This window comes from Epinephelus lanceolatus, chromosome 23, assembly GCF_041903045.1.
Source record: "Epinephelus lanceolatus isolate andai-2023 chromosome 23, ASM4190304v1, whole genome shotgun sequence".
Classification (NCBI taxonomy): domain Eukaryota; kingdom Metazoa; phylum Chordata; class Actinopteri; order Perciformes; family Serranidae; genus Epinephelus; species Epinephelus lanceolatus.
The window spans coordinates 3391771-3407594 of NC_135756.1; the positions used below are offsets into that span (position 1 = coordinate 3391771).

Genomic DNA, 15824 nt, shown 5'->3' on the forward strand with positions numbered 1-15824 from the left:
GCAGCAGAGGGCGGCACACTCTGCACTTTGGCGGACATTTTTCAACCGACTTTGGGCCAATAAGCGGCGCAGATTCAGGCGGGGGGTCGCTGGTCGAGGCGGTGCTGAGCTCCATGAAGAGCCGCTCACCAATGAGGAGCCGGAGGTGGGAAGCAGCGTCAGCACGTCACAGCCGGTCCCACAGTTTAAGAGCCGCGTGTCTCTCGGTGTTTCCTGCATGTTTGTCGAGACCAGAGAAGTAATAAGAAGTCATGGCAAGAACCAAGCAGACCGCCCGTAAGTCCACCGGAGGCAAAGCCCCCAGGAAGCAGCTGGCCACCAAGGCTGCCCGTAAGAGCGCGCCGGCCACCGGCGGCGTGAAGAAGCCTCACCGTTACAGGCCCGGTACCGTGGCTCTGAGAGAGATCCGCCGCTACCAGAAGTCCACCGAGCTGCTGATCCGCAAGCTGCCCTTCCAGCGCCTGGTCAGGGAGATCGCTCAGGACTTCAAGACCGACCTGCGCTTCCAGAGCTCCGCCGTCATGGCTCTGCAGGAGTCCAGCGAGGCTTACCTGGTAGGTCTCTTCGAGGATACCAACCTGTGCGCCATCCACGCCAAGAGGGTCACCATCATGCCCAAAGACATCCAGCTGGCCCGCAGGATCCGCGGAGAGAGGGCTTAAACTCACCCGACTACACTCAACAAACCACCACGGCTCTTTTAAGAGCCACCTCACTCTCAGCTCAAGAGCTCCTTCCTGCTGATGACACATGAATATTAACTGAATACTAATATTTTAATTGAAAATGCAGTGATTCTGTGTAATATTATATAGATTTTGCACAGTTACCTCGTGATGAGAGGATCTGACAGTCTCAGCCATGCGTTTTCTCAAACTGCGGGTTTTATACACTACTTGTTACATGCTGTGTTATACTGTATGTGAGTTGTTGTTTACTGTGGCAATTTAGCAAAGTTAGAAAAAAGTTATTTATCTCGGGATGAATAAAGTGCCTATTACACTTGAACACACCACGCAGTAGAGATGGGATTTATGGCTCTTTGAGAGGAGCCGGATCTTGGTGAGCCGTTCAAAAAACTGGCTCATTTGACTGATTTTTATATTTATTAAGTTTTAAGAAGCCAGCCTGGTGGTAACTCATTTTATCTTGGAAATAATCACTGGGAGGCATGATGGGGTAAGATTTGGAACAAAATAATACAAAATTAGATATCCCACCAATATCTGAGTTTGAATTATTCTGAAATATTGATTATAACCTTGTTTGACATGTGTGGACTAGATTTTAAAGATTTTAAAGTGATCTGGATTCATTGTAAATATTCCACAAGGTTGCGCCATATCACTTTGCTTTGACACTGACATCACTATTTTGGATTTACCCTTTATACAAACTGTTTGTATGTGTGTAAAGCTACTATGACTTGTTATTCATGCAGCACCGTGACCTTAACACTTACAAATAAATATTAAAAAACAAAGCAGGCTACAATGAATTTTGCTCAGGGGAGGAGCAAAGGAGGAGCACACAGTGATATTTTAAAAAAAAAAAAAAAAAAAGAACGGTTCCCAGCTGCGACTCGGTTCCCATCGTTCATGTTAACGAGCCGTTCAATAGAATCGGTTCGTTCGTGAACATCACAACACTACCACGCAGCTGCTGCTCTGCACTAACTGGTGAGTCTCACTCTTCTCATTACTGCTGCCAGCCTAACATTATAAGTTTGTTTATCTGGGAACTAAATCTGTTAGAACAACGGGTGTGTGTGTGTGTATATGTTTGTGGCTTGACTTGAGTGAAGTGCAGCAGTCAATAAGTCAACATGTTTCATTATCAGTCAAATACATTTAGTAATGTAATTATAAATTACAGTTTTTAAATGCATTGTACCTGTAATATTTAAATGTATTGCAAATATCATACCTACACAGGAATTCGTACACTTCATCATTTTCCTGACATCTTCAACATTTGATGATAATTCTGTGTGAAGCAGCAGGTATTATACCTTTAAGTATTTCAGTGCACTTATTGCACTGATTCAAATCTGTCAAAGTATTTATTTGTTTGTATTGGCAAAATGCAGTTCACTGTCCGTAACGATGGGTTTATCTGGAGTTGACATTCCTGTCATTGATTTCATGCTGTCCCACTCTTTTTAGGATTATTGGCTTCCAGAAGCTCTGTGTGCCACTTTTGCTTTGTTGCTTGCCTCAGTTTGATTTTCAGTTGTTTTTCTGTCTCTAAGTGCTCCAAAATCTTGATTTTTGATCTCATAAAAAAGTATGAAGTACCAGATAATGTAAATATTGAAATAAAGTGCAACTACCTCAACAACGCCGACTCCAAAAACGTTGGGACACTGTAAAATGCAAATTTAAAAAAAAACACAATGATTTGTAAATTCTTTCTGACTCATATTCAAATGAATACAGTCCAAATATAAGATATTTAATGTTCAAACTGATAAATTGTTTTTTATTCTGCATTTGATGTTGCAACATGTTCCAAAAATGTTGGGACAGAGGCAACAGAAGACGGGGAAGTTGTTGGATGCTCAGATGTGTTGAAACATTCAACAGGTAAAAACAGGTTCATTAGTAAGTAGTGTCTTCAAAAGGCTCAGGTGTGGGCAAACAGTCCAACAGTTTGAGAGCAACTATTCTCAACATGCAAAGAATTTAGGGATTTCTTCATCAACAATCTAAAATATCATCAAAAGATTCAGAGATTCCAGAGAATTCTCTCCATGTAAGGGACAAGGCTAAAAACCAACACTGAATGGCTGTGACCTTTGACCCCTCAGAGGGCACTGTATTAAAAACTGACGTGACTGTGACGTGGAGACCTGACACCTGAGATATGTGTCATAGAGGTAAAATGAGCTCCCTGAACAGAGATCAGCTCTGTAGGTGTCAGTTCAGCACCTCGGACAGCGACACAGGTGAAGAGGACACCTGGGGGTGTTCCAGAAAGCGGGTTTAGTGAAAACTCTGAGTATGTTAACCCTGAAATGAGGAAACTCTGGGTTTTCAGTTCCAGACAGAGAGGTAAGTCAAACTGTGAATCAATCACCATGGCAACTGACTCTGTGAACTGAACCTGCTCGCTGGCAGGTTTTCTATAAGAAACTCTGAGTTCACCCTGTCTCCTCCCTACTGCTGAGCCTGAAGCAAGCTGGCACACATGGGTTGTCTGTATGTAGGAAATCCTAAGTCATCAACCATCTATATGTGCTTAAAATAGCTGCTGAAATTAGCAAGGATTTCTTTTTAATATTTTTTGGGGGGCATTTTGCACACATCTGCAAGTGTTTGTTGCCATCATGTCCACAATCCACATTCTTGTGTGCCTGTGTGTGTTGTGTCTATAATGTGTGAGCTGTGTACCTGACAATTATGTCACCCCTATGCATGTGTTTCTTACAGCACTGTTTTTTAACCCTATGGGCCCGAACGACGCATAGTGCGTCTAAATTCACACCTGTTCTTCTCTATTGATTTTCTCCGCAAGAAGCCACGCATATCACGTGAAACAGCGGAATTGTCGGTAGTCCAATGTTTTCACAGCGAAAAAAAATGATAAATTTACACTAAAATTATGTACAGTACAGGCCAAAAGTTTGGACACACCTTCTCATTCAATGCGTTTTCTTTATTTTCATGACTATTTATATTGTAGATTCTCACTGAAGGCATCAAAACTATGAATGAACACATGTGGAGTTATGTACTTAACAAAAAAAGGTGAAATAACTGAAAACATGTTTTATATTCTAGTTTCTTCAAAATAGCCACCCTTTGCTCTGATTACTGCTTTGCACACTCTTGGCATTCTCTCCATGAGCTTCAAGAGGTAGTCACCTGAAATGGTTTCCACTTCACAGGTGTGCCTTATCAGGGTTAATTAGTGGAATTTCTTGCTTTATCAATGGGGTTGGGACCATCAGTTGTGTTGTGCAGAAGTCAGGTTAATATACAGCTGACAGCCCTATTGGACAACTGTTAAAATTCATATTATGGCAAGAACCAATCAGCTAACTAAAGAAAAACGAGTGGCCATCATTACTTTAAGAAATGAAGGTCAGTCAGTCCGGAAAATTGCAAAAACTTTAAATGTGTCCCCAAGTGGAGTCGCAAAAACCATGAAGCGCTACAACGAAACTGGCACACATGAGGACCGACCCAGGAAAGGAAGACCAAGAGTCACCTCTGCTTCTGAGGATAAGTTCATCCGAGTCACCAGCCTCAGAAATGGCAAGTTAACAGCAGCTCAGATCAGACACCAGATGAATGCCACACAGAGTTCTAGCAGCAGACCCATCTCTAGAACAACTGTTAAGAGGAGACTGCGCCAATCAGGCCTTCATGGTCAAATAGCTGCTAGGAAACCACTGCTAAGGAGAGGCAACAAGCAGAAGAGATTTGTTTGGGCCAAGAAACACAAGGAATGGACATTAGACCAGTGGAAATCTGTGCTTTGGTCTGATGAGTCCAAATTTGAGATCTTTGGTTCCAACCGCCGTGTCTTTGTGAGACGCAGAAAAGGTGAACGGATGGATTCCACATGCCTGGTTCCCACTGTGAAGCATGGAGGAGGAGGTGTGATGGTGTGGGGGTGTTTTGCTGGTGACACTGTTGGGGATTTATTCAAAATTGAAGGCACACTGAAGCAGCATGGCTACCACAGCATCCTGCAGCGACATGCCATCCCATCCGGTTTGCGTTTAGTTGGACGATCATTTATTTTTCAACAGGACAATGACCCCAAACACACCTCCAGGCTGTGTAAGGGCTATTTGACCAAGAAGGAGAGTGATGGAGTGCTGCGGCAGATGACCTGGCCTCCACAGTCACCGGACCTGAACCCAATCCAGATGGTTTGGGGTGAGCTGGACCGCAGAGTGAAGGCAAAGGGGCCAACAAGTGCTAAACACCTCTGGGAACTCCTTCAAGACTGTTGGAAAACCATTTCAGGTGACTACCTCTTGAAGCTCATGGAGAGAATGCCAAGAGTGTGCAAAGCAGTAATCAGAGCAAAGGGTGGCTATTTTGAAGAAACTAGAATATAAAACATGTTTTCAGTTATTTCACCTTTTTTTGTTAAGTACGTAACTCCACATGTGTTCATTCATAGTTTTGATGCCTTCAGTGAGAATCTACAATGTAAATAGTCATGAAAATAAAGAAAACGCATTGAATGAGAAGGTGTGTCCAAACTTTTGGCCTGTACTGTATAACAGAGCTTTCATACAGCTCTGCACACACAATACTCTTGGATGGATTACTCGCAAATGCAGGGTCGCACAAAAATGCCACGCATATCACATGAAAGCGCAGGAGCAGATTTTTCTAGTGATACCACACATACCATTGTGCTGTCATCCCATCACGCTATAAATCCAGATTAATTGTCTACAAAATAAAAACCTGACGAATTTCTTTACAGTCCATTATACAGATCTTGTTATCAGTCACTTCATATAGTGAGGAATATCGTATCTTACCACGTCTTAGGCTTGCGTGTGTTTCTCCCTGTCTATCCACATTTGTAGTCCGGCTTTCAAGATGCAAATATCTCCATATTGTCCAGTTGACACTCCATCAAACTTTGTATGACAAGACCAGCCACTTCACCTTTGCACCCAGACAACTGCAGCCTAATTATGCATGCTGACAGGGCCGTAGTCACCATATACATTGAGGGGGACACGTGCCCCCCCCCCCATGCCCAAAATGCCCCCCAATATATAACTGAAACTGAAAAACAAATATTATCTTGGAGGACATCATTGCACTTGGTTGACTATTTTCTATGATCTTAGATGTAAATATTGCATGTTTCTTTCAGATAAAACACATTTTTGACTTGTGAATGAGTCAATGGAATTTCTTACAATAATGAAAAAATACTGGCAATCATGTCCGCCTGGCACAAACCACATGTTTTGGACAGCTGAAGTGACAGAATGTCCCACCATCATGGTTCTTATATTGCTTCTTATGTATTATCTCCCCTCTTCATATATGACAGAATATGTCATTTTCCAACTTGCTATGGTGAGATACATGTAAAAATGTAAGAATTTAGTCACACAGATTTGTTTTTTTTTTCATTGATATAAAAATTAATATAAAATACAGGCACATAGAAGGACATGAAATGATGGCAAATCTGGTTAGCCCAGATTGTCCAAGATAGCCTATAGCATGTGTATGTAGCCTTTATAATGACTGTGATATGAGCTTAAAAGTAAAGGCAGTAAAAATACCCCAAAAAACGCCTAGGGCCCATAGGGTTAAAAGTGCTTTAAAAATACATTTAGTTGAATTGAGTAGTTTGTCAATACAAAATGAAACTCTATAACTCCCCTCCAGTTGAAAGCACGAGCTCAAAGCGTTCTTGGAGTAACAGGCATTTATTTGCACATCCATGATATCAAACATGCGATCAAACATGCCGTCCAACATGCCGTGAGAACTAGATAAAATAAAAAACACACACCATAATGAGTCAAAGGTAGTACAGAGCATTCTCATAGAGAATGATTAAACAGTTTACATATACATCCAACGAAAACGTGAGCTATCACGCAGCTATCGCGTGAGCTTCACTAGCATATCTAATTAGCGTAATTAAAACATAAAATAACTCTGCATACCTCATTGGTCGCGTTAACTCAAGGGAAGTTAGAAGGGAAACTTCAGGCTTAACAAGTCTTCATGTAGTCCAAATCTTGGTAGAATGCACAGCAAAAGAAAACTTAAAGATCAAAGGTGCTCTGCCCCTCCTGGCACTGCGTGCATATACAGGTGTAGCAACAAAACCGACCCGACCCACAGCAACAAAAGAACATTAGTTCCTCTATGAAATATAAGATGTATGTTACCAGGTTTTATGTTCCCAATTGTTTATCACGTTATTTATTTGTATTTATTTACAAATCATATTCTTTCCTAAAACATAAATTATTCTTTTTATCTCAAATATTAATTGAACTTAAACTGTATTACTGCCTCTGATGGCAGCTACAAACTCCGTGTGTCCAGGTTAAGTTGTGTTGATGTTGCTCAATACTGCACATGATGCAATCCAGGTAAAGTTTATGCCTTGTGCTCAGATACTGTAAAGATTAAACCAGCACTTTCTTCAAGTTTCTGATGCCAAATCACAAGTCAACATGTGTCAGCTTACTCTTCTTCTTCCTAGTGATTTCTGTCATCAGCCACAGTGAAGTGCAAACAAAAGGCTTTGGCAGCACAAGCAACAGTGGATGAATAATTTGAAGTAGTAATCAGCCAACTTTGCTCTTAAAGATATAGTGGGTGGCTCTTAAAAGAGCCGTTGGTTGAGTAGTGGAGGCAGCAGCAGTGTCTACTTGGAGCTGGTGTACTTGGTGACGGCCTTGGTGCCCTCAGACACGGCGTGCTTGGCCAGCTCACCGGGCAGCAGCAGGCGGACGGCGGTCTGGATCTCCCTGGAAGTGATGGTGGAGCGCTTGTTGTAGTGAGCCAGACGGGAGGCCTCACCGGCGATGCGCTCAAAGATGTCGCTGACAAACGAGTTCATGATGCCCATGGCCTTGGAGGAGATGCCGGTGTCGGGGTGGACCTGCTTCAGCACCTTGTACACGTAGATGGCGTAGCTCTCCCTCCTCTTGGTCCTCCTCTTCTTACTGCCGCTCTTGCTGACGTTCTTTGTGGCGCCTTTCTTTGAGCCCTTCTTGGCCGCTTTGACTGCAGTTTCAGGCATGTTGTAGCTCTGGTGTTAACCGAAGAGTATGTGCTGACGGGTCGGAGCGCTGCTATATACATGAAACCGTATGCAAATACAGTGTGCTGTCGCAACTCTGCCACTGGCTGATATTCAGAGCCTCATGCAGTGTAGAAACTTTCCCCGGATGTGACTCATGTTTCTGTTGCTGGGCTGGTTCAAGGATCAGAACCGTGAAATACAGTTTTCTTTTGTTTCAAAACCATCCAGTCAGGAGTCACTTTGAACAACAAGAACATTACATTTCTACATTTGTTTTTTAAATGATGTCTCATAGATAGATAGATAGATAGATAGATAGATAGATGATACTCTATCTAGGAAGGAAATTAAGGCACCCAGTAGCTTTTTACACAACACATACAGACACACAGATACACACATAGATAGAAAAAAAAAAATAGGTGCAAAAAAAAAAAATAAAATAAACACACCGCAGTGAAATGATCGTACCAGGATCACTACAGAGAGCTGTCACAGTGATATGTTTGTGATGTTAGTACATATTTGTAGTTGACAGCGCAGGTATTGCAATGTAAGGTGATTAGATTAAAGTGTGAGAGCAGTGCAGTAATTAGAAGTAATTAATACTTTGCTATGGATGATAGGCATAGATACATATATGTACAGACACCAGTGCAGATGCAGACTTTAATTTGTTTATCTTGTAAGAAGGAGCTTAGAAGTAAAGTAAAGACTGTAATAAATAAGGAATGCTGGGAAACATAAAAAGCGCATACTGTTAAATATGAAATGCTAACAGAGGATGAATATTTAGACAAATACAAATGCAAACAAGGAGAACAGATCTAAACATAATGTGGTACGTTCCAGCCTGCTGTCGTTGGGAGGAGCTGAATAACCTTATGACCTGGGGGACAAAAGACTTCTTCAGTCTGTCTGTCTGTTGAGCAGGACTGAGAGAGAAGTCTGCCACTGAACATACTCTGCTTAGTGAGTGTGCTGTGCAGAGGGTGGTGGGCATTGTCCATGATGGACAGCAGTTTGTTAACAGTCCTTCTCTCTGTAACGGACATAAGGGAGGTCTCGTCCTCTGGAAGTCCACCACCATCTCTCTGGTCTTATAGGTTTTCAGCTGCAAATGGTTTGACCAGCACCTTTTCACAAAGACCTCCACCAGTCTCCTGTACTCGCCCTCTTGTCCACTTCTTATACACCCAACAATCGCAGTGTCATCTGGGAACTTCTGCATGTGGCGTGACTCAGAGTTGCACGTTAAATCAGAGGTGTACAGAATGAACAAGACAGGGGAGGGCAGATAAACGTCCACATGAGGTCCCCAGGAATTCAGAACTAACTGGGAATTTATACTTCTGCGTTGAATAGACGCTGCAGTGCACTTTCAGATGCTGTGGCTGGGCTTCAAACCAGACTGAAACTTTTCATAAATACTAAAATCCTCTCCAAGATGCAGAATAGAAAGGGGAGTTTGGAAATTGGTCTAAAATTAGAAAGAACTGCAGGGTCCAAGTTTCTCTCTTTTAAAAGAAGTTTCACAACTGCATATTAAAAGCAGCAGGAACACACCCTGAGCTAAGGGATGAGTTAACCAAGGTTAAAATGCTAGACCCAACAGTATTAAAAACATCTTTAAATAAACAAAGAGGAATACTGTCAAGAGAGCAGTTTGCAGGATGTAGATAATTAATTATATCACATAAATGAAACTGGCTCAAACTCCTGGAAGACAGCCGGGCACAAAGGAGGGACAGAAGGGTCAGAGACAGAAGTGTTAGAAGGAAAACTAAAAAACAGAGATTTTATCAATAAAATATCTCAAAGTTTTCACACAGAGATGAAGGCTCAACTGGATCTGTGTCTCAGGGATTAATAAGAGAGTTAAAGACATTTGAAGGTTGTGAAGGTGTGCAGTTGTAGGTATGGAGGGAGTAGGGGGCGGAGCTAAGCACACAATCTTGTGGTGCTACTGTGCTGAGGACAGACTCGAGGTGTGAGGCGAACTCTATCCTCCTGCCCCAGGACGGCTCTTCCAAAGCACTTTAAAATGATGGGTGTTGTGCAACTGGTCTACAGTCATTCAGAGAGCTGATGTTGGTCTGCTTGGGCACTGGGATGATGGTGGCTGTTTTTAGACAGGTTGGAGAGATTACAGATATCAGTGAAAACCTCTGCAAGCTGGTGAACACAGTCCTTGTGGACTCTGCCAGGGACCCCATCCGAACCTGTTGCTTTCTTGAAATTCACACCTTTCAGCATGCGTTTGACCTCAGGTTGGAGAGATTAATCATTGAAAACCTCTCGTTTGATGTCTTGTGGCTGCAGCGTAAACGAGAGGTCAGCAGTGTCTGTCCAGCTGCGGTGAAACAACAGTCCAGTACTTTCTCCAATCAGCAAAGAAGTGTTTCAGTCCCTCAGACAGTGAACTGTTGCCTGTCAGTGGGTCTCGGCTGCTCCTGAAGTTGGTGAAGTGTGATTGTTTGAACAGAAATCATTTTTCAAACTGTACTGATACATTTACATAAATACATGAGCTGTTTATAGTGAATGAAGGTGAATTTTAACTTCAGTTATTTACTATGAGGTGGTCATGACAAACATGTTTACCCTGTTATTTATTACGTCTCAGTCTTCATCATGTCAACCTGTTAATATCATTGAAGTGGTACATTCTCTTTGTATAAGTTGCTGACAAGAAAATGCTAATAAAAGAATAACAAAAAAATAAATAAAAGGAGTTTAGTAAAGTAAAACTGTTAAATGTTTATTGTGAAAAGAAATGTGATTTGGGAGGAAAAAGGATGATGTTAAAGGCTTGGTATGTTTCACAATGTGTTGTACATACATAACATAAAGTGTTAACTGTGGGCCAGTTAAATCCTCTGTGTCTTGTTTGTGTCTGATGTTCAAGTAAACAATTTAAAATATATAGTTGTCACCATCTAGTGGACATAATCTGATACTGTGAACTTTACTTTTTGTGCACTTGATAAATCAGATCTAGAATGTTTCTCAAAGTGGTAAGAGGTGAAACTTCTTCTCCATCACAACTCTCTGCACTATTAGCCTACAATGATCTGTCCATCCATAATGTTCATGTGATCATGATGGAACTGAAACAGTGTCAGTGTAACATTGAAAGTCACTTCCTGCTTCCACAGACAGCTGACATGTATTTGTCAGTGTGTTTGATCATTAACAGGACAAAGTTATGAACTATTTCAATCTAAAGGAGTCACAGCAGCAGCTGTGATGGGAAGTCTGGCTAAACTGCACCATGAGCCTCGGCCATCAACGGCGTGTTTGCTGCCACCACAAAAACGTGACTTTATTCCAAAGTCATCAACAGCACATGGTTGTTTTTACACGGAGTCCCTGAACAAACATGTGGGCCAGCTGGAAAACGGCTTTTGATGGAGCTGTGATGCATCTGAAATCATTTTAGGAGAGAAATGAGTGGGAAAAGCCGCCGAGCAGCGCTGGCCACGGCGGCAATAGGTGAGGTGTGGAGGCTCCACAGACAAAATGCAGAGAGCATCAGAGCTCTACATGACTTGAATATGAAGAGACACAAGTCCGCTATCGGCCCCTTCACTGTCAGCCTTCAGCACCTCTCACACATTTAGTTTGGACTCTTTTAGCAGTCCAGAGAAAACACAAGTTGCACGGCAGCCACACTGCACGGAGGAGCCACGGGCTGGCTTGAGTCTCCACGGTTCTCATGATGTGTTTAAGGACAGCCTCCTGCTCGGAGCTTTCCAACAGTCCAGTCACGCTCTCGTCTTGTCCTGAGTGAGAATACAACAACTGTAATAGAAGATGGCAGAAGTAGCTCCAGCTCCAGCTCCAGCCGCCGCCGCTGCTGCGCCGCCCAAAGCGGCTAAACCAGCCAAGAAGAGGTCTCCCGCAACGAAGAAGAGCAGCCCCAGCGTCAGCGAGCTGATCGTTAAGGCTGTGGCCGCATCCAAGGAGCGAGGCGGCGTGTCTGCGGCCGCCCTGAAGAAGGGTCTGGCTGTCGGCGGCTACGATGTGGACAAGAACAAGGCCCGCGTCAAGACCGCCATCAAAAAGCTGGTGGAGAAGGGGACCCTGGTTCAGGTCAAGGGGACCGGGGCCTCCGGCTCCTTCAAGATGAGCAAGAAGGCAGACGCCCCCAAGGCCAAGAAGCCAGCGGCCAAGAAAGCTGTTAAAGCTAAGAAGCCCGCAGCCGCCAAGAAGCCCGCAGCCAAGAAACCTGCAGCGGCCAAGAAGACTGCGGCAGCCAAGAAGGCAGCTTCCCCGAAGAAAGCCGCCAAGAAGCCCACGAAACCCGCAGCGGCCAAGAAAGCAACCAAGAACACCAAGAGCCCTGCAAAGCCCGCAAAGAAGGCTGCTAAGTCCCCCGCTAAACCTAAGGTGTCCAAGAAGGCACCTAAGAAAGCTGCCGCCAAGAAGCCTGCCAAGAAAGCAGCACCCAAGAAGAAGTGAGCTGTCATCACTCTCAACAAAGGCTCTTTTAAGAGCCACCCACATCATCATTATAGAGCACTGTTTTCTATTGTATTATTAATATCTGCACACAGAGTTGTATTTAAAATAATGGAGATTACGAAGAGAAGCATAGTAATAATACACCAAATCACTGCAAAGGTTTCATTCAACAAAGTAGGTAAAATGCTTAAAATAACAGTTGATGAGTCATCAGAGAGACAGGTAATAAACCGTATAATATATCCCCTATGGTGGGCCAGCCATATATTCTGCCTCCAGTCTAATTTCTCCTGATACTCTTGATCTCTTTGATGCTCTATGCTACTGTAGGAGTTAACTTACGACATATTCAAAACGAAACAAGTTCTTTCCTGTTCCAGTAAATATGAGCAGCTACATTGGAAAGAAGTGGCAGCAGCTCCATCTTTTATATCAGTAAGTGTATTGAAATCGCAACATAATATTTTAAACTCAACATTAACTGTATTTTCTCTCCTTTCTCCCCCAACCACCCACTGTGATGTTCACCAGCTTCAGGGACTGACCAATCCTGTGCGAGCAACAGCACAGTCACATTTACATCGTGGCTGTAATTAGACCCCTCTGCGTTCGGCGTCACTCGACTGTACAGAACTGTGCAGCTGTGACTGTCTGAAACCACCGTCAAAAGCGAAAGAGCAGTTATGTTCTGTTTTATATAACCTTTTAGATACTTTTAAGATAATTCAATAATTTGTTTATATGAGTATAATGTATTTTCTAGTCAGTATATTATGACTATTCTGTATCACATACATTTATAATAAACTGTAGTAGTTTTGTGAATGCAAACCAATCATTTGGCAAAAAATTAAATTGTGGTGTATTGTCATATGATAATATAATAATATAATATAATACAATATAATATAATAATGGCAGGAGGGGTAATATTCGTGTTCTGTATCACTTCTGAAAATTGGCATTAGTTTAAGCAGGCAGAGGACAGTGAATGTGCTTGTGCAACTTTCACAGTGATGTACGGTACAGAGGATGTTCCATTCATTCTTATTAAGAAACAATAGTTAAAAAAAAGAAACCGTCTGAGCCCCAGCACTGTGGAAAAGTTATTTCTAAAAAAAAATGAATAAAATGTCCCTAGTAACATAAGCACAGTCACATCACAACCCTCTCCCCAATTTGTTTCCACTTTCCCTTTTGACTCCGCAATTGTATCATACAGACAGACATCATATTGATAAGTTCATAATTTATGTATTGGCATCACAAACATCATTCATTCAAAGCTTCACACACCAAAGCCATGGTGCCATTATAATCACTCTGCCTGTTTTACATTTATTGTTCACTTGATGGCACAGTAGAGCAAATGAAGCACCATGAAGCTTCGGCCCATCAGCTTCATCTCGCCATCACTAATCACTCGTGCTCTGGTTTACTTTTGTTGTCCTTATGTTGTTCTTCTGTGTATTTTATTTTCTTTTGTTGGCACTGATGATTTGGGGTTTGACACCAACCTGCCAACGGGACTGGAGATGAAAATAAGTCACCTGGCTGTAATCTCATGCATGTACATGTAAATGTCCCATTAACCTCCTAAGACCCGGCAATTCATTTTCGTCCTCTGTGGGGGACATGAGTCTGAGACCTAAGTTAAACATTTATGCAGTCTATTTGAGTCCCACTGTACTGTCAAGAGGACATCCTGGGCTTTCTAATGATGCCACAGTTGTGGGGGTGTGGCTAACAGAGCACATGCACTCTCTTTTCAACATGGCAAGAATCACAGCTTCCACATATTATGGCATCAAGGGAGGGAAGTGATCATTTTTTGCAGATATCATGTTTCTGTTGCTAATAATCAAATTGTTTCTTCAATATAAAAATCAATTTAGTAAGATTTCAGAAATGTACAATATTTTTAACCCCGTCAAAACACAACTTTTATTCAATGTCGTTTGTAGGGGACAGCGGGACTTGCTAACTTCTGTTTTTAACCAATTTCCATACTTCCTAAATTCTGAAGTGTATCAAATGTAACATTTGTGTTTCGTTCGTAACGTTTGTGTGTTTCAAAGACAAAAAACTGCTTCCTGTTATACCATGCATTATCTGTTTCTACCATGTCGTCTGTTTCTAATGATGTTTTAGTGTTCAGATGTGTTTCCTTCATCTGTTTTTTTGTAAACATTTTTATTGAATGCATTTAACTGTTTTAAATGCTCATGAAATAAAAGGAATTGGATTCATCTGTTTTAAGTGTTCAGGAAGTGAAAAGAAATGTAATTTATGTTAGAAAAAAAATAGAAAAAATTTGACACCAAGCAAGACCCGATGTCCACTGTAAGGGACATTTGTCAATAAATAAAATAACATTATTATTTTTTTTTTTTTTTTGCTGTAACATATTTCTTTCAACTACAATACTTAACCCTAACCTAACTATAACCATCTAAAAAAAAACCTAATTATCAAAACCTTTTTTCTTCCGGGTCTCAGGAGGTTAATGCATCTTGTCCCATTTAAATAAATAAAATACATCTCAAAACTCTTTTGGCCTTTGGTGCGTTACATAAACGTACTATAGACATTATTCTCTTGTCCAAATAGTTGTGCACTGAAGTCATACGCGTGCATTGTTCAATATTGTTACATTAGGAGAAACGAGCTCTTCGGTTGATGTGTGTGGCTCTTAAAAGAGCCGTTGTGTTGAGGTGAGCTGAGGCAGTGATTTAACCTCCGAAGCCGTACAGAGTGCGGCCCTGCCTCTTGAGAGCGTACACCACATCCATGGCGGTGACCGTCTTCCTCTTGGCGTGCTCGGTGTAGGTGACGGCGTCACGGATGACGTTCTCCAGGAAGACCTTGAGCACCCCGCGGGTCTCCTCGTAGATGAGACCGGAGATACGCTTCACACCGCCGCGGCGAGCCAGACGGCGGATGGCGGGTTTGGTGATTCCCTGGATGTTATCACGGAGAACTTTACGGTGACGCTTAGCGCCTCCTTTACCGAGTCCTTTGCCTCCCTTGCCGCGACCACTCATCTTGTCCGAATCTAGTTTGTTCCGACTGATGATAGTCGGCAACAAAGTATCAGTACATACATGCTTTCTGCGGACGTAGTTGAGCACCGCTGGGTGGAGACCCGTTTTTTTCCCCCTAACAAAACCCTCCGCCTTCACAATAGAAGCAGGAAATCCCCATTCTACTGTGAATAGATGACTCATCTATCAGCCCCAGTTTCTCCCTCCTGATGTGAAAATTCTCTCACAATGAAACAGGTTCATAAACACAAGTGACAGCGCTCCTCAGCTGGTAAACTGCATTTTTGGTTTGTATCCAATCCATTAGAGTCATAGCAGGATATGTAACTGTACAGTCAACTTCAATCTTTATATCCTGAAGTCAACTGGATTTCTCTCCAGATGACACTTGATGTTGGCTGCTGCTGTTACAGTTTTCATCACTTATCATAAACTTGTTAAGTTAAGGTAAATATAAATTAAATCTAAGTTATCTGTATCTCACATATTCAACAACCACCAACAGGTAGAAGTGAGCTTCAGTTATTTTCCACCTGTCGAGTCTTTCTGGAATAA

The 15824-nt window shown here is 42.2% G+C and overlaps 4 protein-coding genes across 4 annotated transcripts; 2 read left to right on the plus strand and 2 right to left on the minus strand.

Moving 5' to 3' along the window:
- The first annotated feature begins 48 nt into the window (after positions 1 to 48).
- Positions 49 to 1487, plus strand: LOC144461787 (histone H3-like). The gene has a single exon (XM_078165356.1). It carries the CDS (start codon positions 252 to 254, stop codon positions 660 to 662), a length of 411 nt encoding a protein of 136 aa, XP_078021482.1. The 5' UTR covers positions 49 to 251; the 3' UTR covers positions 663 to 1487.
- Positions 1488 to 6405: 4918 nt separating this feature from the next.
- Positions 6406 to 7772, minus strand: LOC144461792 (histone H2B 1/2-like). The gene has a single exon (XM_078165369.1). The coding sequence runs from the start codon at positions 7753 to 7755 to the stop codon at positions 7378 to 7380; it is 378 nt and encodes a 125-aa protein (XP_078021495.1). The 5' UTR covers positions 7756 to 7772; the 3' UTR covers positions 6406 to 7377.
- A 3758-nt stretch (positions 7773 to 11530) lies between these two features.
- On the plus strand, positions 11531 to 12918 carry LOC144461768 (histone H1-like). Its single transcript, XM_078165245.1, has 2 exons — positions 11531 to 12218; positions 12757 to 12918. The coding sequence occupies exons 1-2, from the start codon at positions 11575 to 11577 to the stop codon at positions 12767 to 12769; spliced, it is 657 nt and encodes a 218-aa protein (XP_078021371.1). The 5' UTR covers positions 11531 to 11574; the 3' UTR covers positions 12770 to 12918.
- A 2016-nt stretch (positions 12919 to 14934) lies between these two features.
- Positions 14935 to 15286, minus strand: LOC144461781 (histone H4). Its single transcript, XM_078165327.1, has one exon. It carries the CDS (start codon positions 15267 to 15269, stop codon positions 14958 to 14960), a length of 312 nt encoding a protein of 103 aa, XP_078021453.1. The 5' UTR covers positions 15270 to 15286; the 3' UTR covers positions 14935 to 14957.
- Between the last annotated feature and the right edge of the window lie 538 nt (positions 15287 to 15824).

Bases quoted from the DNA above. Each gene is read 5' to 3' on its own strand.
- LOC144461768 (XM_078165245.1), top strand. From the start codon at position 11,575: ATGGCAGAAGTAGCTCCAGCTCCAGCTCCAGCCGCCGCCGCTGCTGCG.
- LOC144461781 (XM_078165327.1), bottom strand. From the start codon at position 15,269: ATGAGTGGTCGCGGCAAGGGAGGCAAAGGACTCGGTAAAGGAGGCGCT.
- LOC144461792 (XM_078165369.1), bottom strand. From the start codon at position 7,755: ATGCCTGAAACTGCAGTCAAAGCGGCCAAGAAGGGCTCAAAGAAAGGC.
- LOC144461787 (XM_078165356.1), top strand. From the start codon at position 252: ATGGCAAGAACCAAGCAGACCGCCCGTAAGTCCACCGGAGGCAAAGCC.